Source organism: Erithacus rubecula (genome assembly GCF_903797595.1).
Source record: "Erithacus rubecula genome assembly, chromosome: 5".
NCBI lineage: Eukaryota > Metazoa > Chordata > Aves > Passeriformes > Muscicapidae > Erithacus > Erithacus rubecula.
In genome coordinates this window covers 25,911,980-25,931,764 of record NC_136687.1, presented here as the reverse complement: position 1 = coordinate 25,931,764, position 19,785 = coordinate 25,911,980, and the positions used below count along the sequence as shown (strand labels likewise).

The 19,785-nt window shown below is 38.0% G+C and overlaps 1 protein-coding gene across 1 annotated transcript in view; it reads right to left on the bottom strand.

Annotated features, from left to right (window-relative positions):
• Positions 1-19,785, bottom strand: part of CRACD (capping protein inhibiting regulator of actin dynamics) — a 104,042-nt gene that overhangs the window by 49,440 nt on the left and 34,817 nt on the right. Inside the window, 2 exon segments of the mRNA XM_079306119.1 lie at positions 6,136-6,207; positions 19,067-19,210. Coding sequence (XP_079162245.1) covers positions 6,136-6,160 — 25 coding nt within the window. The 5' untranslated portion in view covers positions 6,161-6,207; positions 19,067-19,210.

The window sequence follows — 19,785 nt, the reverse complement described above, 5'->3', positions numbered from 1 at the left end:
TTAAGGGAAGTTCACAATGAGAGTCAGAGGAAGCCCACTTTGACCAAATGGCATTTATCTCCCTTCCTTACCTTCTCTGACTTCACACACTTCTTACACCTGCACAAACACCCTTACCCCTGATACCCCTGCTCTACTCGTAAAACTCAAGGTCCAAGACCACTCACTGTAAAAAATATCAGAGAGCAGGTTTGGGAAAGGGCTGGGGCCAGAGGAGAGAGATGAATACCATTGAGTTTTAACTCTTTTTACGTGCTTTGTATCTATTCTTAACTTCCTAGACTATGAGCACTCCATAGCTGAATCAGTGTTTCTCCATCGCTGTAAATCATCACCTATGGTTACAGTAACACAGGAAAGTTTGAAAAGAATTCTGACAGTACAAATATAATAAATAAGATGAAAGTGTTTAAATGCAATCAGTTTCCATTATGTGACCAACCATCCTCCAGAGATGCTCACATCTCTCTCTGTAACCTATTTTGACACTGAGACAATGCAAAGCATCTCAAAGTAAATCCAATTTGAAATTTTGCTCACATGAGCATTTCTGAAAGATTTGTCAAATATGAGTGTGGAAACAACCATAGCTGTTGCTTTCTTCTGTGGGTTTACAGAAGAGGAAAAGTAACACATCTAAAAGTCCTGGGTGAAGAGAACAGTCATTCCAGTGCTCTGTGTTGGCCCTATATTAGACCTCCAGATCCTCATACCAACTTTTCTACTGCATTTTCAGAAAAATCCTGATGCTCTAAACGACTGTGCTAATCTTGGTCATTCTTTTGAAGAGCAGAGCTAAAGCCCAAAAGCCACATGTACAGTAACACCCACCCAGGACAGCCAGGAAAGAACCATTGAATTTACATATATGAAATGACAGCAGTGTTAACAACAGGAAGGCAACTTTACACAGTGTAAAAGTTAAGGTTAGGCTTTCCCCACCTTTCTTCACCTCTCTTTTTGACTTTTTCAGACTAAGTTCTGGATATTACATGGAAGAAAGAAAAATGCCAGCTGTGGGGCAGGAATACATTGCAATGCAGAATATCTTCTCCTCCAGGATTTTTCCACCAGAGGGTATGTCTCAATTGCAAGAAAAAACACATTCTCTCCTCTTCTTTTTCCTGCTCTTACACTGTAGATTGTTTGAAGACAAACTCTAAAATTAACGAATACACCACATCAGAAAAAAATAGGACACTCTCCAAATATTCTGGTTTTCAGTTCAGCTTGATTTATCAGGTATGTCTCTATCTGATGGTAGAGAGATGATGCACACTTCAGGATATGGATTGTTCATAATGTGTTTGCAGAAAACATTATTCCTAACAAATGCAATTTGTTCTGCTTTAGTCACAGTTAATACTACACATATCTGCTCTCTGGCTGAAGGACTTGCACAAACAATTTAACTGTTTCAGACTAAACTAAAAATTAGCTAATGGCAATTGATCTGCTGAATCACCTGAGAAATCACTGTTATTGATGTTCCAACAAATGCTGAATTAAAATGAGTGCAGTCACTTACATGTACATAAAATTTAACCTGTATTTGCATACAGCAGATCACTGATGAATCTGGAATGAAAAACTAAAAGACTTCTGGAAGAATACATACCTGGCACTATATGTATGGATATATACATATATTCATTAAGAGGGGCGCAGCTGCTACTCACTTTTAAGGTGTCACTTTGGAAATCACAGTCAAACATGTGACTAAAAAGTGCTAAAATATCTGTACTTGGGTTTAGTAAACAGATTCTTGCAAGGGCATGACCCACATTGTATCCTAAAGCTTCACTAATGGTAAGGCAGTCCAGAGAGTATCTGGATAGCCACTTAATCAAACAAAGGAAAATAAGAGAGCAGTGAGATTTTGCAGAATCATAGAATCATTTAGGTTGGAGAGGACCTTTGAGATCAAGTCTAGCCTATGACCTAACACCACCTTGTCAACTGCACCATGGCACTGAGGGCCACATTCAGTCTTTTCCTTAACACCTCCAGGGACTCCACCACCTCCCTGGACAGCCCATTCCAATGTCCAGTCAACCCTCCTGTGAAGAACTTCTTCCTAATGTCCAGCTTAAACATCCCCCGACTCAGTTTAAGACCGTCCTCTTGTCCTGTCACTGAGTGCCTGGGAGAAGAGACCCACTCCCACCTGGTTGCAGCCTCCACTATTTTGTAATAAACAGCTATTTGAATGGCTCTTTAAAATACTGTAATATTCTTACTAAGTTCTTCTAAAAGCAGAGGGAAGTGATTTCACCAGTTTGACTTAAATAAAACATTCAAAACTAAGTTCAAGGGGACACTGGATAGAAGCTGAAACGGGCTTTCTACATGCATCTGCTCCTCCTCAGGGTGCCTTGGGGATCTGCATATCCATGTGACTGATAGCCAGCTTCAAGCCTTGCCAGCTGGCCAGTGTTTCAGCCTGGCAGCAATTAAGGCAGTCCTCTGCTGCATGGACACCACATGCACTGCACTAAAGCCCCTTAACCAAAGGATTTTAAATTAGCTGGGACCAAGAAAGAGGGAAGAAAGGATGGCTGTTAAAATGCATGCAAGGTTCCTGGAAGGATCAGAAGATGCAGCATTCTGTGTTGCTTCCTAGCAAATGTTTACTTAAACTGTCTGCTACAAAACTTCCTGTAGAAAAGTCCTCAGAGCCCCCAAGAAACAAACTCTCAGACAGACACCTCCCTTTGCAGCCATGGTGCAAACACTGAGCTTACAGCACAGCAGGATCCCAAGCAGCAGCTCTGATAACCTCTGGGGAGCACACACAGAGGCATCACCAGCATTACTTGGCTCTACCAGAACCAGCCCAAACTGGAGGGGGAAGGGGGCTTATTTTGCTTTGTTTCTTTTACTGAAAACAGTTTTTGTTCCACAAAACTTGTCTTGATCCACAGCAGGGAAAAACAAGGTGGCTGTAAGGTGTTGACAGGCAAGGGCACAGCCTCCAAGGCAGCCTTGCCAAACCAGGGCTTGCTCTCTGCTGGAATGGGCCCCATGCCATAGCTTGTAGGTGCTGAGGACCTGACCTCAGTGTGAGCAGCTGTGTGTCCCTGCCCTGCCCTCCTGGGCCATGCCACCAGACTGGTGAGGTGTGTTTCACCTGTTCCTCAGGATGCCCAGGTGCCCTGGGCAGTGTCAGCCTCTCATCATCCTCCTGCACCCGTCACCAGCTGGGGCAAGGGCAGCCAGAGCAGCTGGTCAGCCCTGCTCCAGGCTGTGCTCTGAAATGGGACAGCACTCTGCTCCACAGGATAAAGAGGACACCTCATCTAGGGAAGCAGCATTCCAGAATAAGAATTTAAGGTAGTCTGTCATGGGAGAAGAACATGAAGAGATTGCATCTTTGGAGTAAGACAATGAGATTTTAATCTTACTATCTAGAAACCAGTAAATAGGAAGACAAAAGTCAACTGGGTTGAGATGTCTAATTAGTTCATGAAGCATTTTACTGGAAGTATAATTTTAGAGGTATAGCAAAGCAAGAAGTACTAATTGGTTGAAACTCATTAAGTGTAAGTTGTTTAGTAATTTAGGAAAAATGAATGCAGACAGCAAAGTTGGTACAGACAAGAATTCCATGTAGCTGAGTGTCACATTTCCAACAGCAGCCAGTCTGCTCAAGCAGCAGAGAAGTAATTTGCAATTCAGTCCTGACCCATGGGGACAGGAAGGCAGACCATGCATTCCAGCTTTTCTGAAAGAAACATTAAAAGACAAAAATAATGAACACGTTCACTACAAAGGACCAGGTGAGACAAGTAGTGTTTGTCTCCACCCATGAGCTATTAAAACTTCATGTTCCATCTATAAAAGCACTATTATCCTAAGTAGAGAGATTTTGAATATATAAATCAGCTGTGTTCACATTCTCATCTTTCAGATTTCTGCTAATACTTATGCAGGAGTAAGGTAGGTCATACTTACCTCTCTATAAAATGTATCCTTCTTAGGGAAATAAAAACAAACAATCATCCCAGGTAAGATACTACTGACAAGATTTTAATTGCACAATGTTTTCAAAACTTGCTTTATACCCAGGGTAAGTTTGTTCAGCAGGAGGGAGTTCAGAAACCATTGCACATACTAGGATAGAAAAGGTATTTAAAACAAAGACAGAATAAAGCCCTAGCAGGGAATCAGATTCTGTGAACAAGACCACCAAAACATGCAGAAATGTCATCACTCATTTCAGCTGGAAGTCTGGCAAGCTGTAGGTATTCTCTACCTTTCTGTTTTTATACCATCCATGAAACAGGGTACCCTCAGAGAAACCATTTGTCATTCAGCTAATCCTTTTCAATTATATAAGGCAGTGTTATAGGCAAAGGTTTCCCAGAACAGCAACTTTCAGACAAGTGTCACAATGATATTGAATCAGACTCATCCCCTACAACTGTGTGCCAGGGTTTTTTAAGCCTCTATGGTTGTACTTTACAGAGATCCACCACAAACCCAGTGTAAGGCAAGACAGCAATGCACCACTGTACTTGGTGCTAACTGTAGAGCAAATGATTCCCTATAAAAGCAGACACCGAATTCTGGGAAAGTCTGGGCCTGGAATTTGCAGCTCATTTATGGCTTAACTAATAACAGCTAATACAAGTGCAAAAGTCACATGAGAAACAGTTTCCTTCCCACAGTCCACTGGTGAAGCTGCCTACAAAAAGAAAATGAAAAAGTCTGAAAACTTCACAGAAGTAAATTCTTTTCTTTGTACTGAATGGACATGCTGTACTCCCACTCCTTCACAAAGGAAGTTAAGAGCTTCTTTGTGTCAAGCCTACTCTCTTTTTCTCCACAAAATAGAAATGAAAGAGCCATGTGAATTATTAACAGATGACAACAGAGAGCTAGCCAGGTATTTCAAACACTTGTGTCTCTTCTTCCTACATGAATTCCTCAACAGTACATGCAAAGTAAGTCTTATTACTACTTCCATCATTTAAATCTGTAATTGGAGCTGATTAAATAACTTGTTGAGAAGCAAATGCTTTTTTTACATTCCTTTCCTTCTTCTTCCTTTCCCTGGGAGAGTATTCGACCTGACTGTCAGTGACAGGGGGGGCTTCTGAAGGACACTTGGTGATCAAGTGAGATTCCTTTCCCCTCTTAATGGCTTTTCAGTACCACAAGTTCATGCAGAACATCGTGCAATCCAGTGGAAACAGAGACAACTTTTACTTTTGAGCTGGAATAGACATATAATGGGAAAATCTGAAAACAGACTAAATATTTAGTCATATTACAGTATTACCATCACCTCCTGCTAAAAGCAAGTCTTGTTTATTACAAATACTTTTGATGTCCCCTTGTCCCCAAACTCCCCCTTCCCAACACCCCCTCCCCCAAACAAAGACCCAAGCAGGACACCACTACATGAATCCAACACCATTGCTTGGCAGCATGCTTGCTATTTACACATAAGTACAAACTTAACACTGCTTCAGTCCATTCACATTTAACTCCAATAAATTCTGAATTTGTCGAAGAATCCCTGCAAATCCAATGCAAAAAATTAAAATGAAATTATGTTTATTCAGTATCAGAGCAACTGAAAGATATTTGAGAACTGATATAAGAAAACCTAACAAAATTAAAACTACAGTAGTAAGCTTTAAAATAACATGCTTTTTGACAACTTTGAAAAATTATCCAGATGACCATAAAAAAGCATGTATTTTTCTATTTACTTAAAAATTTACATCCATAAACTCCGAACATTCATCAGGTAAAAGGAACATTTCAAAAGGTATGGTAAAAGCACAGCATCTGACATAACACAAAAGGAGGAGTAAAGATTCCCACAGTGGAGCAGATACCCCCAAGTGATGCCCCAGGGAATTACCTGCAAAAACATGAACCAGAATAACCTCTCTGGTTTGAAACTGCCTGTGCTTCACACATACACTTTTTATTCTCCCTGCCATCAAAAATGGACAAAAGCAGCACATACATTAGCAGCAGCTCCTAGTCAAAAACAAGAAGCACAGCACATTCCCCCCTCAGCCAGCTCCCCGCTGAAAGTGTTCCAGACTAAGCCACAACAACTTAACAGTGAGCTTTTGAATGACAGGACATCATGTGCTCCATCAGCCAAATACTTACAAGGTTTCTTAAACAAATTGATCATGCCTACAATTTCAGACGAAGTCAGAGAAACTTCAGACTTGCTCTTCTCTGAGGAAGAAACAGAAGCCATGAAATCACCAAAGAGAAGGACTTGTTTGGCTATTTTTGCTGTGATTTTTAAAGAGAATTCTGAAGGACATATTATAATATTGTAAGAACCTATTGTAGGAACAGCCTTATAAGTTAAGCTGGGCATGTATTTCAGCACTGTGTTCTTATTTAGCACTTTTCCTGCGGAAAATGCCAAGGGTGGTTTCAACTAACAACAGCCAAGATGATTTCAGATTGATAGATAAGACTTCCCAGCTGATCTTTCTTTTGATATATTAGTATATAGAACTGTTTTTTGCTCAGTCTTCCCCAACAACAAAGCCAAAAATAGCTTACCTTTCCCACAAGTGCAATGTGGTATACTGGGACTGCTAGGCAACACTTTATAGGTACTATGAATAGAGGCAGTGTTTTTTTTTAAAGTAAGGAAAATCCTGATATTACATTATATTATCCAGGTTTTTATTTTGCAAGAACAATTTAATGTCAATAACTACGTGACATCTCAAGGCTGGTTTTTCCAAGAAAATTTGTGCTAGACACCAGTATTTCCTGAAGCATCCTACAGCACCATGAAAGGGAGACAAGCATAAACAGTCTATATTATTCATTATGAAAGAAGCAACAATGATGCAAATTCCTCTTAGAAAGCAATAAAGTTTTGAATAAATCCTAAAAGGGCCTCATTATGCAGTTCTCAGACAACACAGGCTGAGCCAAATCCTACTGCAGTACCACTCTGTGCTCTGAAAAGAACTTCCTGTGGCTCCAGTAGCTCCTCTTGCAGAGTTCCAGTCTTCCTCAAACAGATCCGAGCAACCAGGGCTTAAGGGAAAACATACCCAGTAAAGCTAGGCTCCCAAATCCCAGTTTGGCAGAGAAATGGGAGATCTAATTTTCAGTTCTCCTGGGAACCAGGTAGCTTATCATGGAGTAAAATCCTCTACAGGAAATTAATGTTTTAGTGATGCCTTTTAGAATCTTGCTTGGTGTTTGTTCAAAATCATGTCTTACGAGTTCTATCCAAAGACCAGCAAAAAGTTCCTAAGCTTAGGCCTTCATATCCCAGAGGTGTTTAGACCAAAAAGTTTCTCATAAAATGTAGGATCTAGACAAAATCATGCTTTCTCAATGTGAAACCAAAGTTTATGGTTGTCATCTAGTTTTCAGCAGTAGTCCTTGGCATTTTCATATCAATTGCAGACTCTTGAAGCAAGATAAAGCCTTCAACAGAGAGGAGTTTTAATTAATCTATTGTACACAGTGTATTTAATAGTATCTGATTTTTCAAATCTCCCTCTGTGTCAATTAAAAATAGCGTATGTGGAGAAACACTGCTCAGCAGTCCCTTTTTTCCTAAGTACTGTAAATACAGACATACAGAATAATTCCCTTAAACACAGAAAAATGGGATTGAACTGGAAATGAGAGAAGATAAAATAAAGAGCTTGAGAGTAGTACCCCCCTGTTGCTTTCTCCTCTGAGGTATCTCGTGCAGATTTGTTTTGGCAGATGTACCAAGATTTATGTATAATAATGACTTCACCAACTTCTTTCTTTAGGGACACATTTTATTTCACTAACAGTACATGCTCAGGAACCAAGAGAATTTCACCCAATTTAACTTTTAATTAAAAAGAGCATAAAAAAAAAAAAAGGAGAATAGAAAGATGAAATTCCTCTGGTCTGACAAAATGCATGGCTTTTTGACCCATCTTAAGGGCTACTTTCTGCACTCCAAGAGTGGACAGACCAAGATTCTCTTCAGAAAATAAACCACTTCACCCAGCCCCCTGGATTCTTCCTTCCACAGCACAATACTGGATCTGGCATCCCTCCTAATAACCAGCAAACCAGGATTAATTAAGACAATGAGAGTTTACAACAGGGCTTGGGACCATTAAAGGCTACACAGGTACCTGAGCAAACACTCTCTGGACTCAGGTGTGGTCACTGCCCTGAGCACATTCTGCAGCTGTCCAGGTCCTTTGCACTTCAAGCCCCATGACTAAGATTCACCCGGTGAATATTACATTGCTGAAAAACACTGGTGTTGAGAGGTGCCTCTCTAAGAGGCACTGCCTAATGTAGCATCAAAGTTGGAGGTGCATGAGTGACCACAAAACAGCCTCCAAGCTGAGCACAATTAGCAGGGTTTAATCATCACACAAGGTTAGCAAAGGACTTTTTGTACCAGCAGAAGAGAAGCAGCATCACTCAGACAACAGGCATGAAGATAAGTGATGGACAATTTGGTAATGAAGAGGCAGAAGCCACTCTCCCCATAATTTCCTAATAGACAATTCCAGTTCATGTAAATCCTGTAAAAAATTTAGACACATAGTGTGTTTCACTTTTACATCATCTTATGCAGACTGCAATTAATTTACTACAGTGAATTGGTAGCAATGCCATGCACAATGCCAAACTGAAATTTTTGCCTCCTCTTGCCAGCTTAATTTACTTCAAATTTCATCTTGATTTATTGTCAATGCAACAGGGAAAAAATGGAGGCAGTGGGACTTAAAAAACTTGTTTTATATTAGTGTAGATATAGAGGTTATTAATGCAAGCATAGATTTGGCATAGGAACTCAACCTTTAACTCAGGAATCACACTGTCAGAAAACTTACCTGGTTGTTAAAAACCCACAGCTCAACAACTCAAGTGCTCCAAAGCTACATGCAGTCAGAGGAGAATATTGAAGGTAGTAAAAGAAATCAAGAGAGAGTGTAGAGAATGAAACCAGGCAAAAACCACTGAAGCCAGGAAGTTTCAGATGAGTGGTTAATGGTACAAAAGACGGGATTTATTATTTAGAGAAACATTTCCCACAGGGACTATTCAGGAGGTGACAGTTCTCAAGCAAAGTAGTTGGAATCTTGTTTCTCATGTGCCCCTTAAATGCCGGAGGTCCAAATGAAAAAACTTTCAATTTAGCATAAAAATCCTGTCAATATATGGCATTTGCAATGTAGTTACCTAACCTCCTTCTTCAAACAAACTCTAAGTGTGACCAGCAAGGCTGCCTGGAGCCTGCTGAGTGAGCTTTGAGGAAGACTTATTTTGTTTCCTTGAGAGTGGACAGGTTCCTCCTTTCAGCAAACAGTCCCAACAGCACAGTCCTCAGCACAAACAGAAACATAAAGGGCATAAAGGGCTGAAGGGAGCAGCATCTCCCTGGAGGTGTGCACCTGTGCCCTGAAGCAAGCACAGACTGCAGAGTGCATGCTAACACATCCCATGGCATGCCCTTCTGAAGGCAGACAAGGAATACAATTTGCCAGTTTTCAGCACAATACTTCTCTGAACTGCTGACTTTGTGCAAGCAAAGGCAAAATGATAATTTTTTTAATGTCTTTACCAGAAGTCTCAGTTGGAGTGAAGCATGCCTTGCATTAATCAGCATCCTTCCATCAAAGTGAAGCCTGATAAGTATTGCTTCTTATCTTTTTAAGCCACAAACCCTGTTCAATATTGTTCTATTATTGTCTTATCTATGAGTAGCTAAATTTCTGCCAGGTTGCTTCAACTAACCGACTTACATTGCTGTGATTCTGACATTTCAAAAAAATCTTACACAACCAGAGCAGAAATAAAAACACTTCAGCAGCTGAAAGAGTAGAGCTGAATAAGGAACTCTACAAAACAGGAACAAATTTAGGAATAATGAGGTCACCTCACACCTCAACACATATGAAGTTATTCTGTTCACTCAAATAGCTTCACATTTGTTAGTAGCCACAGAACAAAATACCACACCATTTTAAAAAGACAGAAGAATTTTCAATGGTTCAGTTAATTAGACAATAATTTACACAGAACAATACCATCATGTGTTCCCCTTCCAGGTTTCTCCTAGCTTGACAGATGAAGAGAGAACTAAAAAGGATGAAAAATGTTTCTCTCTCCCAGTGTCCTCCAAGTGAGACACCCCTAAATCTGGGCATGTGGTTACAGCTCCAGAGCAACAAGCAATCATGGGCATTTAGGGTGCTTCAGAAACATCTTGTGCCTGCTCAAGCACTCAGGTGTTCTGTGTTGGCAGCATGAAAGGTCTGCTTCTCATCAGGTGTTCTGGCTTTTCAGCCTTTCTTATGCCAGAAATCTGCAGTTTGATCTTTATTTAGCAAGGACAGATATACTATTAGCTTCCCTCCAAACTGTCAAGTCACACAAGGTAAAATTAAGAGCCACAATGTCTGGCAGTGCCAGTGTTAAGGATTTCCTGGCTGTGCAGGGAGGTGAGGACCAGGGAGAGGCAGGAAGGCAAGAAGAGACCCATCTTCAAGTGACCAAAGTAGTCAAGAAAGTGAGGGATCCACACAAGCTTAAACCAGTTTGACTATTATCAGATTGGTGATATCTGTGCAGCCAAGAATTGGGTTGTTTGTGTTTTGGATTCTTTAAAAAAGCAGATCCAGAGACCATGCCTTTTTTTTTTTTTTTTTTTATTAATATATAGAGAGAGGAGTGCAGCAGTCTCTATCTAATAAAAGAAAGTTCTAGATGTCAAAATTGTTTAAAAAGCATGACTACCTACTGAGATAAAGCATGACAGTGTTATCCCTAAAAGGGAGTTGGTATCTAAGCAAAACCAGATTGGAATCACTGACTCATCCACCCTGGGCCTTTAAGGCAAATGGATGAAGGGCCGACAGAAGGAAGAGAGGAGAGAGGAAAATAAGGAGGCAATTAAGGAGGCATAGAGAATTTTAACAATATTAGCTACAAGCGAGTCCTAAATAAAGATGAAAATCACTGCCTTGCGGATTTTGGGACTTCTGAAGCCATGGTCATGAAGTTAGCAGAAAACTGGCAGTTTACCATGTATGATGACTTTTATGAGGAAAACTTTCAGCAGTATTTTAACTTTCAAGAGCTACCATTGCATAGTTCTTCCAAGCTTCTTAAAAACATAAGGAGAAATTGGCATAGATCTTCCAAGCCTCTTAAAAACATAAGAAGAAACTGGCATTTAGTGGAAGCATCTAAAAATCACCACTTCCATTTCATAATTAACTCAACTATCTGTTTTAATATAAACAAAAATCTTTCCTCAATTTCTACTGTTAATACATCCTGCTGGCTCCAACACAATCAAGCACTCCTAAGGAAGGTGAATAGCCCAGGTCTTTTCTGTTGCACTCATGTGATAAATATCACTGGTGGAAGGATCTAGGAGGATCATGTTCATCTAGATTTTATTTAGTGGAATATAGATTACAAATCTTTAAAGCTAGAGAAAGCATTGTTAACTTCTGTAACTAGTTCTCAACACAGGTCAGATTTCTTTGCAGATTAAGAGGCATTTCAGTCTTCTTAGGAAATGTTTTAACCTTCTCAGCATTAAGGTTTCCATAAGAATGTTCAGTGTCTCTTCATTCACATGTTCTGTCAGGTCCCTCAATGGAATGAATTGTAGGTTTTTCCATTTACAACTTCACAGACATCACAAAGGTTGTGCAAATTTCCCTTATGCACCTCATACAAATTACAAGTAACTAAGCTATTGAGGATAAGGATTGCCTTTCATTTTCAGGTGACAGTCTTTTAAAATGTACTATCAGGCATGTAAACTCTAAAGTTGCTGAGCCAGTTCCCTAGGAAAAATCCAAGTATCCATGAGGGCAGCCTATTTAATCATTTCAGCAGAAGTAAAATATATAGTTGGTATTATTTTCACAAACAGTTTCTGAAGTTAAGACACCAAAACCCCTGCTGAAGGATTCAGTGTAATTTACCCTGAAGCAACTTCCTGAACTGAAATCTAGAAGAGTTTTTTGTTCATGATCTGGTTTTCCATAATTCCTTCCTATATTTCTATCACTGGAGATTTCCTTACTGCAGATTTGTTTTATACCTTAGCAAAGGAATTCCAATAAGTTTGGGAGTAGAAAAGAATACATATGGAATCTTTAAAGATAGTTTTGTCTTTCAGTACTAAGGTTTAATTTTTGAAGTGAGGCTATAGAAGAATGAAATAAGTAGGGCTGTTTAGGAGTCTCTGAGTGTCTTCTAAGACAAAATGTGGCCAGGCAAAGTTTAGATTCAGTATCAGGATAAGTTTCCAAACAGAGTATTATAAACTGGACACATACATGAAGTGCAGATACATTCACCTTAACAAGGTACTCAGAAATACAATTAAATTAACAATTTTACTCTTAAAAGAGGAAGACAAGATAACTTGAATACCATATTGCTTCTTTGAGACAGTTTCTAGGACTATCTTGTTAAAATACTAGAATTAAGCAGATCATTGCTACAGTTTGAAATAATGGGAAAGAAAACAAAACAAAACAAAACAAAACAAAACAAAACAAAACAAAAAAACAAAAACAAAAAAAAAAAAAAACAAAGAAAGGGGGTAAGGAAGAAAGCACTAAGTCAATCCCTGCAGTAAAAGCCTTTAACTTAAAATTCCTACACAAATACTTAGGTCCTGTCTCAAGTGTTCAGATATGCTCCAGATTATGTAAGACACTGGGTGACCCACTTGCAGTGAGAAAGAACTGCAAGACCAGATTGGTCAGATCTACATTTTTTAGACACAAGCAGATTCAGACATAAGCAGATTCCTTGCAGTAATTTTTGAGGAAGGAAGAGGTTTCCTCTGTAAATAAACTTAAAATGTGTTCTGTCTCTTTAATTTACTACTGAAAATCTGGTTCGTTTTTACAGTACCTAAATCATCAGTACCCAGTACCTCAGACTGAAAATTTTGTTTAGTATCTCTTTCAGCTGCAGCCATTGTATTTTGTGGGTGGTTGTGGTTAGGGTTTGTTTTTTGGTTTCTTTTTTTAAATGTTACTGAAACAATAAATATAGCACAACACATTTATATCACCATTGAGATTTTGAAATCAAACACAGTGTAAATTCTCCCTTATCTTTAAACCATGCACTGAGGAGTCTTACATTTTAGGCTGATTTGGAACAAAGCAGTAGCAGCATTGAAAAGGTATAACAGTCATTACATTTCATTAGAGCTCTTTAACAATGTGAAAATTATAGCTGCACTTCATAACCAGAACCAGTAAGTAAAACCTCTAAGGAATTGCAGAACTCTGTAATAAGAAAGTCACATTGTACAGGACATGTTTTCTTCATACTGCCTGCATTCCTTCCTCTGATCACTAATGGAAACTAATAACATTAAATGTTTATTTAATAAATACTTTAATAATAAATAGCATTTCTATTTAGCACAATAAACAAATAGTGCCATACATGAACTCTATATTAGATAGCTTAATAGTATTAAACAGTCTTATAGTATAAGCACTGTATTAATTACCTGAATGCTGCAGAAGCACAAGAGCTTATTTTCTTCAGATTACATTATCTAGTTGCATGTTTTCCACACTCTAAATTTCACCAAAGAATAAACAACTACTTTAATAGGCTCAATAAAATATGCTTTTGCTACCTATGTTACATAGGAGCATTATAATGTCACATTGTATCTTCTAGATCTGAAAATACAACAGCCATTAATAATTAGAGCATTTGTCCTCTGTAAAACATAGATTAAAATAAGAGTTTAAAAGTCCTTGAAGAGCTTTTCTAGGAAAATTTGCCTATGGTTTATACATCTTTTGTACTCTTGCTCCATCTACAGAACCAATCTTCGGTTTTGGGAAGAAGAACCACTTTTGGACAATACATGCAATAAAGAAATTACATAAGACACAAACCAGAACTATATGATATTGTTTTATCCTGAGTTTACCAATAAAAATAAATCACCTCAGTAGGATCCTGCAGTGGGATGAATGATCCAACAATGGCAGGAGAGTTCAGCTCCTCTCCTGACCTAAGGATAAGGACGATGGAGATGAAGAAGGACCTTGTCTTGGAGACACCTCTGCCTACTCTCAGCTCACAGCACTGCAGATCTCCAAGAAGCTTTTTCAAAGCTGCCTAAGTCTATGAGCTGCATTTCAGCTGAGAAATTCATTTGGATGTAGTGGAGGAAGGTCACAGGGAATTTTAGGTCCTTGAATACAGATCAGATAGTCAGATCACTGCAACAACAGCATTTAACATGACATTTTGTGATTAGCTCTGTAAATACTTTTCTGTTTAGAATTTCATGAAGAACTTTACTTCTCTCCACCCTAGTCAGCCCCTGAAGCCCAGGGTTATAGTGAGCCTTCAACTCAAGAAAGCACTAAGCCATATTAAAATTAAGCATGTGAGAGAGTGTCTTTTCCTGACTTTTCTAAGATTATTAACCACTGGCAGATGCCTAAGGCAAAAGAACACAAACACACATATCACATTAGCAAAGTCAAATCAGGATTTGTGTCAATTTTTCCTGTCCTAATCCTATGAACCTGAATTCCTAAGTACTCTTAAGATGCAAATTTGAACTTTGAAACTGTAATGTAGGAGCAGCAATGAAAGAAGTATTACCATAGGGAATGCTTTAATTGACCCAGTTCTAAAAGTAGTAGAGGAAGCATAAATCACCTTTTGCCCGCAGATAATTTTTCCTACAGTACTCTTCATTGATATTCTCTCAGAATTCAGCATAGAAGAAATCAAAACAATGTAGTCTAGAGAATAACTAAACCTGAATCCATTGGTGTCAGCAAGATCAAAAAAAACAACAACCAAAACAGAAGCTAATCCTAATTTTGCAACATGGTTTCTGGCCTTGTGAAAATATTGCCTTGTCAAAAGAAATTCTGAAAACATTAAAAAAAAAATCAAGAATCATCAAGTTTCACAGTTTGGACCCCATTTTAAGATATAAACTGCTCCAAAATACTTCCTGTAAGCATAAAAATATTGTTTAGAACTAGTCAAGCTAATTAGGAAAAAATTATTTAAATTCCAATTATAACTTGGTGACCAAAAGAAATAAACAGATTTAATTAGAATCAAGCTATACTATTGTAATCAAACCACTTTACAAGAATTAGCTCTGCCTTAGAACATATTATATATTTCATTTTCCTAAAGTTCCTATTCTGTATTAAGTACAAAAATTCAAAAACATGCAGGTATTTAAAGGCTGAATATAAATACTGCTCTGATTTTAACATAAATATACCATCCGTCTAATCCAAAGGAAGTAAAAACAGAAAAAACTATTGCAAATTATCAAGACAAGTTCTTGCATATTGGGCACCTTCCTCACGGAACAGAGCAGATGCAGATGTTATATATTGGGAAGATAAAGGAACTTGAAAAATATAACATGACAACTTCTTTTGCTCATTGTTTTGTTCAGAGTTGTCATACCATTATTTCAAAAGGAGTAGATCAACAATAACCCTGCTCTTCAGCATGATGGTATTAGCTTTCAGAGGAAATTTCTGCAGAAAGAGCTGGAGACTTTTGCTTCACTCTGACCAGGCTCTCTGGAAGATCCCAAAATTGTCAGGTGTAGCTTCCATATTATAACTGTCCTCCCACTTTCCTGCCAATAAGAGTTAAAAAAGCAAAATCTCTCAATCTCCAAAACCTTACTAGTTGTCAGCTTGGTAAATGTCAGGCATGGATCTCACAACTCTTATCAAGAGAAGGACTAGGTGCCTGGGCTGAGAAACTGGTAACCTCCAGTGCTGTGGGTAATGGCCACAGAGAGAAATACACCCAACCAGGAGATTCCCCAAATGGTGTATGAAACAATTATTGCATATTTTCACTATAGGTTTCAGATCATCAAAATCTTTAGCATTTTTACTGCAATTTTTGCCCTATGACAATTAGCAGATGGATGAAACCATCCCACTTTTCAACTCCTGCTGCAATGTTCTGCAGATGGTGTGATATGCTGAACTTATTAATTAACTGCATATCAGAAAATACTTCCCATGGAACTGTAAATATCCTTTCAGATTGCTGCAACTCCCAGCCATCCTCTTCACTGTTCTTCTCAGGTCATGGAGGCAACAAAGGCATTGATCCTTTCTAAGGACAGCACAGGGGAGGGCCACAAGGCAGACAGGTATGGCTACTGTAAGCACAGGTGAGTTTTGAGAGGAGTTTTCCACACAGTGTAAGATGAATCTATCCAGCCAGAGGCACCAGGTGAACAAACCATGAACTGAATAAGCAAATTTCTCAGGTGTGTGGGGTCACTCCCTTACTGGGCTAGAATGAGGGTGCGACACTGTTCTGCTTAAAAACAAGTGGTGGTTGAATTGCAGAAAAGCAAGAAGCCAGAATCCATTTACAGTGAAAGACTTCTCAGCTGGTTTTGTGATTTTGAATTTGAGAGGACAACCAATTTGTTCACATTAATATGTAGAGGGTTCACAAATCAAGGGAGTTTTCATGTTGAGGCTTATCACTAAAATTGCAAGAATAACACAGGAGAAGTCTAAAAATGTAGAAAACTAATCATGAACAAATGCTACATAATAAGATTGGCTAAACCAGGGTCTTTCTTCTTGGCAGGACCTCTTCCTCATTAAAATAGGAAATAGATTATTTGCATAGCTAGTTACTGAACAGTGACTCTTTTCAGAAAATCTTTGTTATTTTTATTTCCTATGAAGTGACTGAAAGGACAGAGCCAAATGTATCCATAGTCATCAGGTGTTGTAACAAAGAAATTTGATTGGGCAAACATAAAGAACAGGAGAAGCAAAATCAGGAGAACAAGAAATTGCAGAATAAAGGGGGGAAATTTTGGATGATACAAATGAGATAAAAACTATAATAGAATATAAAAGAACAAGGATTTCCTGTTATTCCACTCTTCAAAGAATGGGGGAAAAAAAAACCAAAACAAAAACTCTTTAATGGAAAATACCTTAAAGGAAAACTGAAGTCTCTGGAGAACCTGAGTAGGATCACCAGTAAATGTGAGTCTGAAGCCATAAGCATTTAAGCTTAGAAAATGTGAAATGGTGGAATGAACTAGGAAAAAATTGTCTGCATTAGGAAAAAAACAAAATATAAGACTTAACAAACTTGTTCAAAAATTGACTAACACTACATTCACAAATGATTTACAGAAAATCACATGGATTAAGCAAAATCTCTGCTAACTGCAAATCATTTTCTAAAAAGGTTTGGACTTTTTCTGCAGTAAAAAACAGAATATTCTAACAACAGGATATGTGGGTGGGTTATGAAAGAACACTGGGTACACTCTCAGAAAAATAACACGGCTTTAATTCTCTTGGAAGAAATATTATATGCAAATTCTAAACAAAAACATATACCTTGCATATTTTAGTTCTGAAATTTGTATTAGTCAATCTGGACATGATATTGTACCTGACCACTCTCTTGACTGGTCTTTGAACATCTGTATTTTAAGCCAATGTGTATTGTATCTTTCTAGGCAAAATATAAAATGTGCTATTTGAAAAAGGCTATATTGCTTGCAAAAATGAAGTCTATTCAAAGAAAACAGAAGGCAGTTCAGAATCTGTAATCTTTATTACAAATGGCATAGAAATATGAGGTTAGAGAGAGCAGGTAGGAAACATCCTGCACTCACAGTGCATTTTCCATTGGTGGTGGCACTCTTCTTACCTTTCTGCTTTGAAGAAATAAGAACATGCCCTGCCTATAATGCACTAACAGACCCCATCTCACAAACAGGTGTGTCACAAATATGTCTGTACCCTCAGCTGAGGTGTAGAAGGTTTTTATGGCAGAAAAATGAAATAATTACTCTAACTATCTCAAGAAAACAGAACCTTTGTTTCTCAGGAGCAAGCCAACAAATTTCAGCTGATCATTTCAGAAGAGCTGTCAAAGAGATCTGCTTGTCATTTATTCTCTTGCCACATAAAACACCAGGCAAACATACATTTTGGCAAGACAGCCACAAGTCACGACTTCTGGGTAACCAGTGGTCTTTTGAATTTACAAGGTGATATGGGTTAGACAGCACAGATTCTCTAAAACCAAAATGACAACTTCAAAGAGCAGAATCATACTGCTTTGTGCAAAAGCAAAGACAGCATTTCTATGTTAGATAGACTCCAAATCAAAATTTATAACTTTTATTATATACACACACACACATATATATATATATATTATACCTATATAATATATATCTTTTATAATATAAATTTTGGTTTATATGTCATGTAGAGTAGAGTGGTCTCAAATGGGATGAACACATTCATCCTGGAACCATGTTACAGAATGGCTGCTATCGAAAGAAATTTTCAACTATCATTCAGAACTTCAACGTTATCTACAGAAGAAAAAATAGAAAAAAGGGGGGGTGGGGTGGAAGAAAATCTGAATGGAAAAAGTCCTCCACTGCTGTCATTCCACTTTCAGAGGAAACATGCAGGGTACAGCATGTTTTAACTGTTGTCAGCTTCTTCCAATACTTTTTACAACTGAAGCATCTAAGAAGTGGAGTTGCAAATATTTTGCAAAATAACCGGTCAATCCAAAACCCAGCAGAAAGGGACATAGTGCAGATTTGTCCTGATAAAAGTACAAATGTCAGAAGTACTCCTTAGCAGCAATTCCCAGCAGCAGCATTCTACAAACACACTGTGCATGTCTTGGCAAAGTGAGAGTTGCATGGTACACTGAAAGCTACATAACACTTTGCATGGCTAAGAAAAACTTCTGTACTTGACATGAAATATAATAATTTCTGGTTATCACAGTGCTTTTTGTTACCCCACCATACACACAAAAGCTACAAAACAAATAGTTTTAAGCTCAGGAACACATGCATTAAATTCTTCCTTTTAAGCAAAAATAATATTTTTTCCTTAGTTAGAATATGCAGGTTAAATAAGTATTTTAGTGTTCAATGACCTAAATTTTCAGCTCTGCCTTTAACAAAATGAATTGTTAAATGAAGACACCACTACCATTGTTAAAGGATCAGCAGAAAAACCTTTCTTACCTTTTTTAAGGTGGGGTGTGGGATTTCCTACTTTCACACAGTCTTGCACTCTCTCTGAAACGGGTTTTATTTCTTCAGTGTAAGTGAGCAGAAGTCAGGATTTGCTGCTAGGCACCAGTGGGTAGTATTCTCCTCCCAGACTGCCTAGGTAAAAGTGGAAAAGAAAGAAATTTAGTTCAACTTTTTGAGGCAAACCTAAGAGGGAACTTTTTTGTTTTCACTCTTTGGAACTCTGCTTATGAGTTGGGCAATTCCTGCCTGCCACATCTCTTGTAAATGGTTTGAGAAGTCTGCAGTCTAAAGAAAAAAACAAAAAAGAAAGAAAGAAAGAAAAAAAAAAAGATATTGCAACCTGAGAAATTTTTTCACTAGCTTCGGATTTCCCTCTGAGACAAAATGGTCTTTCTTTCTATTTCTAATGAGTGAAATGGCAGCACTTTTTTATTTTTCCTTCCAGTCACATCCTGCAGTTCTAAATCAATTACATCTCAAGAAAAATATGTCACTGGTTTAACTGTAGTTTGGTTGAAATAACACTGTATACAACTCAACTTTCTTAAAAGGAAAAATTGATAACTTCTAAAAATTAAAATGTGAACTTATAATATCTTTGGGTTTTCCTCTACTAGAGTATGGAGAAATAAATTTTAACTATTTTCCTGGAAAAAATAACTAAATACTTTTTTTTAAAATTAAAAACATATCTACTGCAAAAAAAC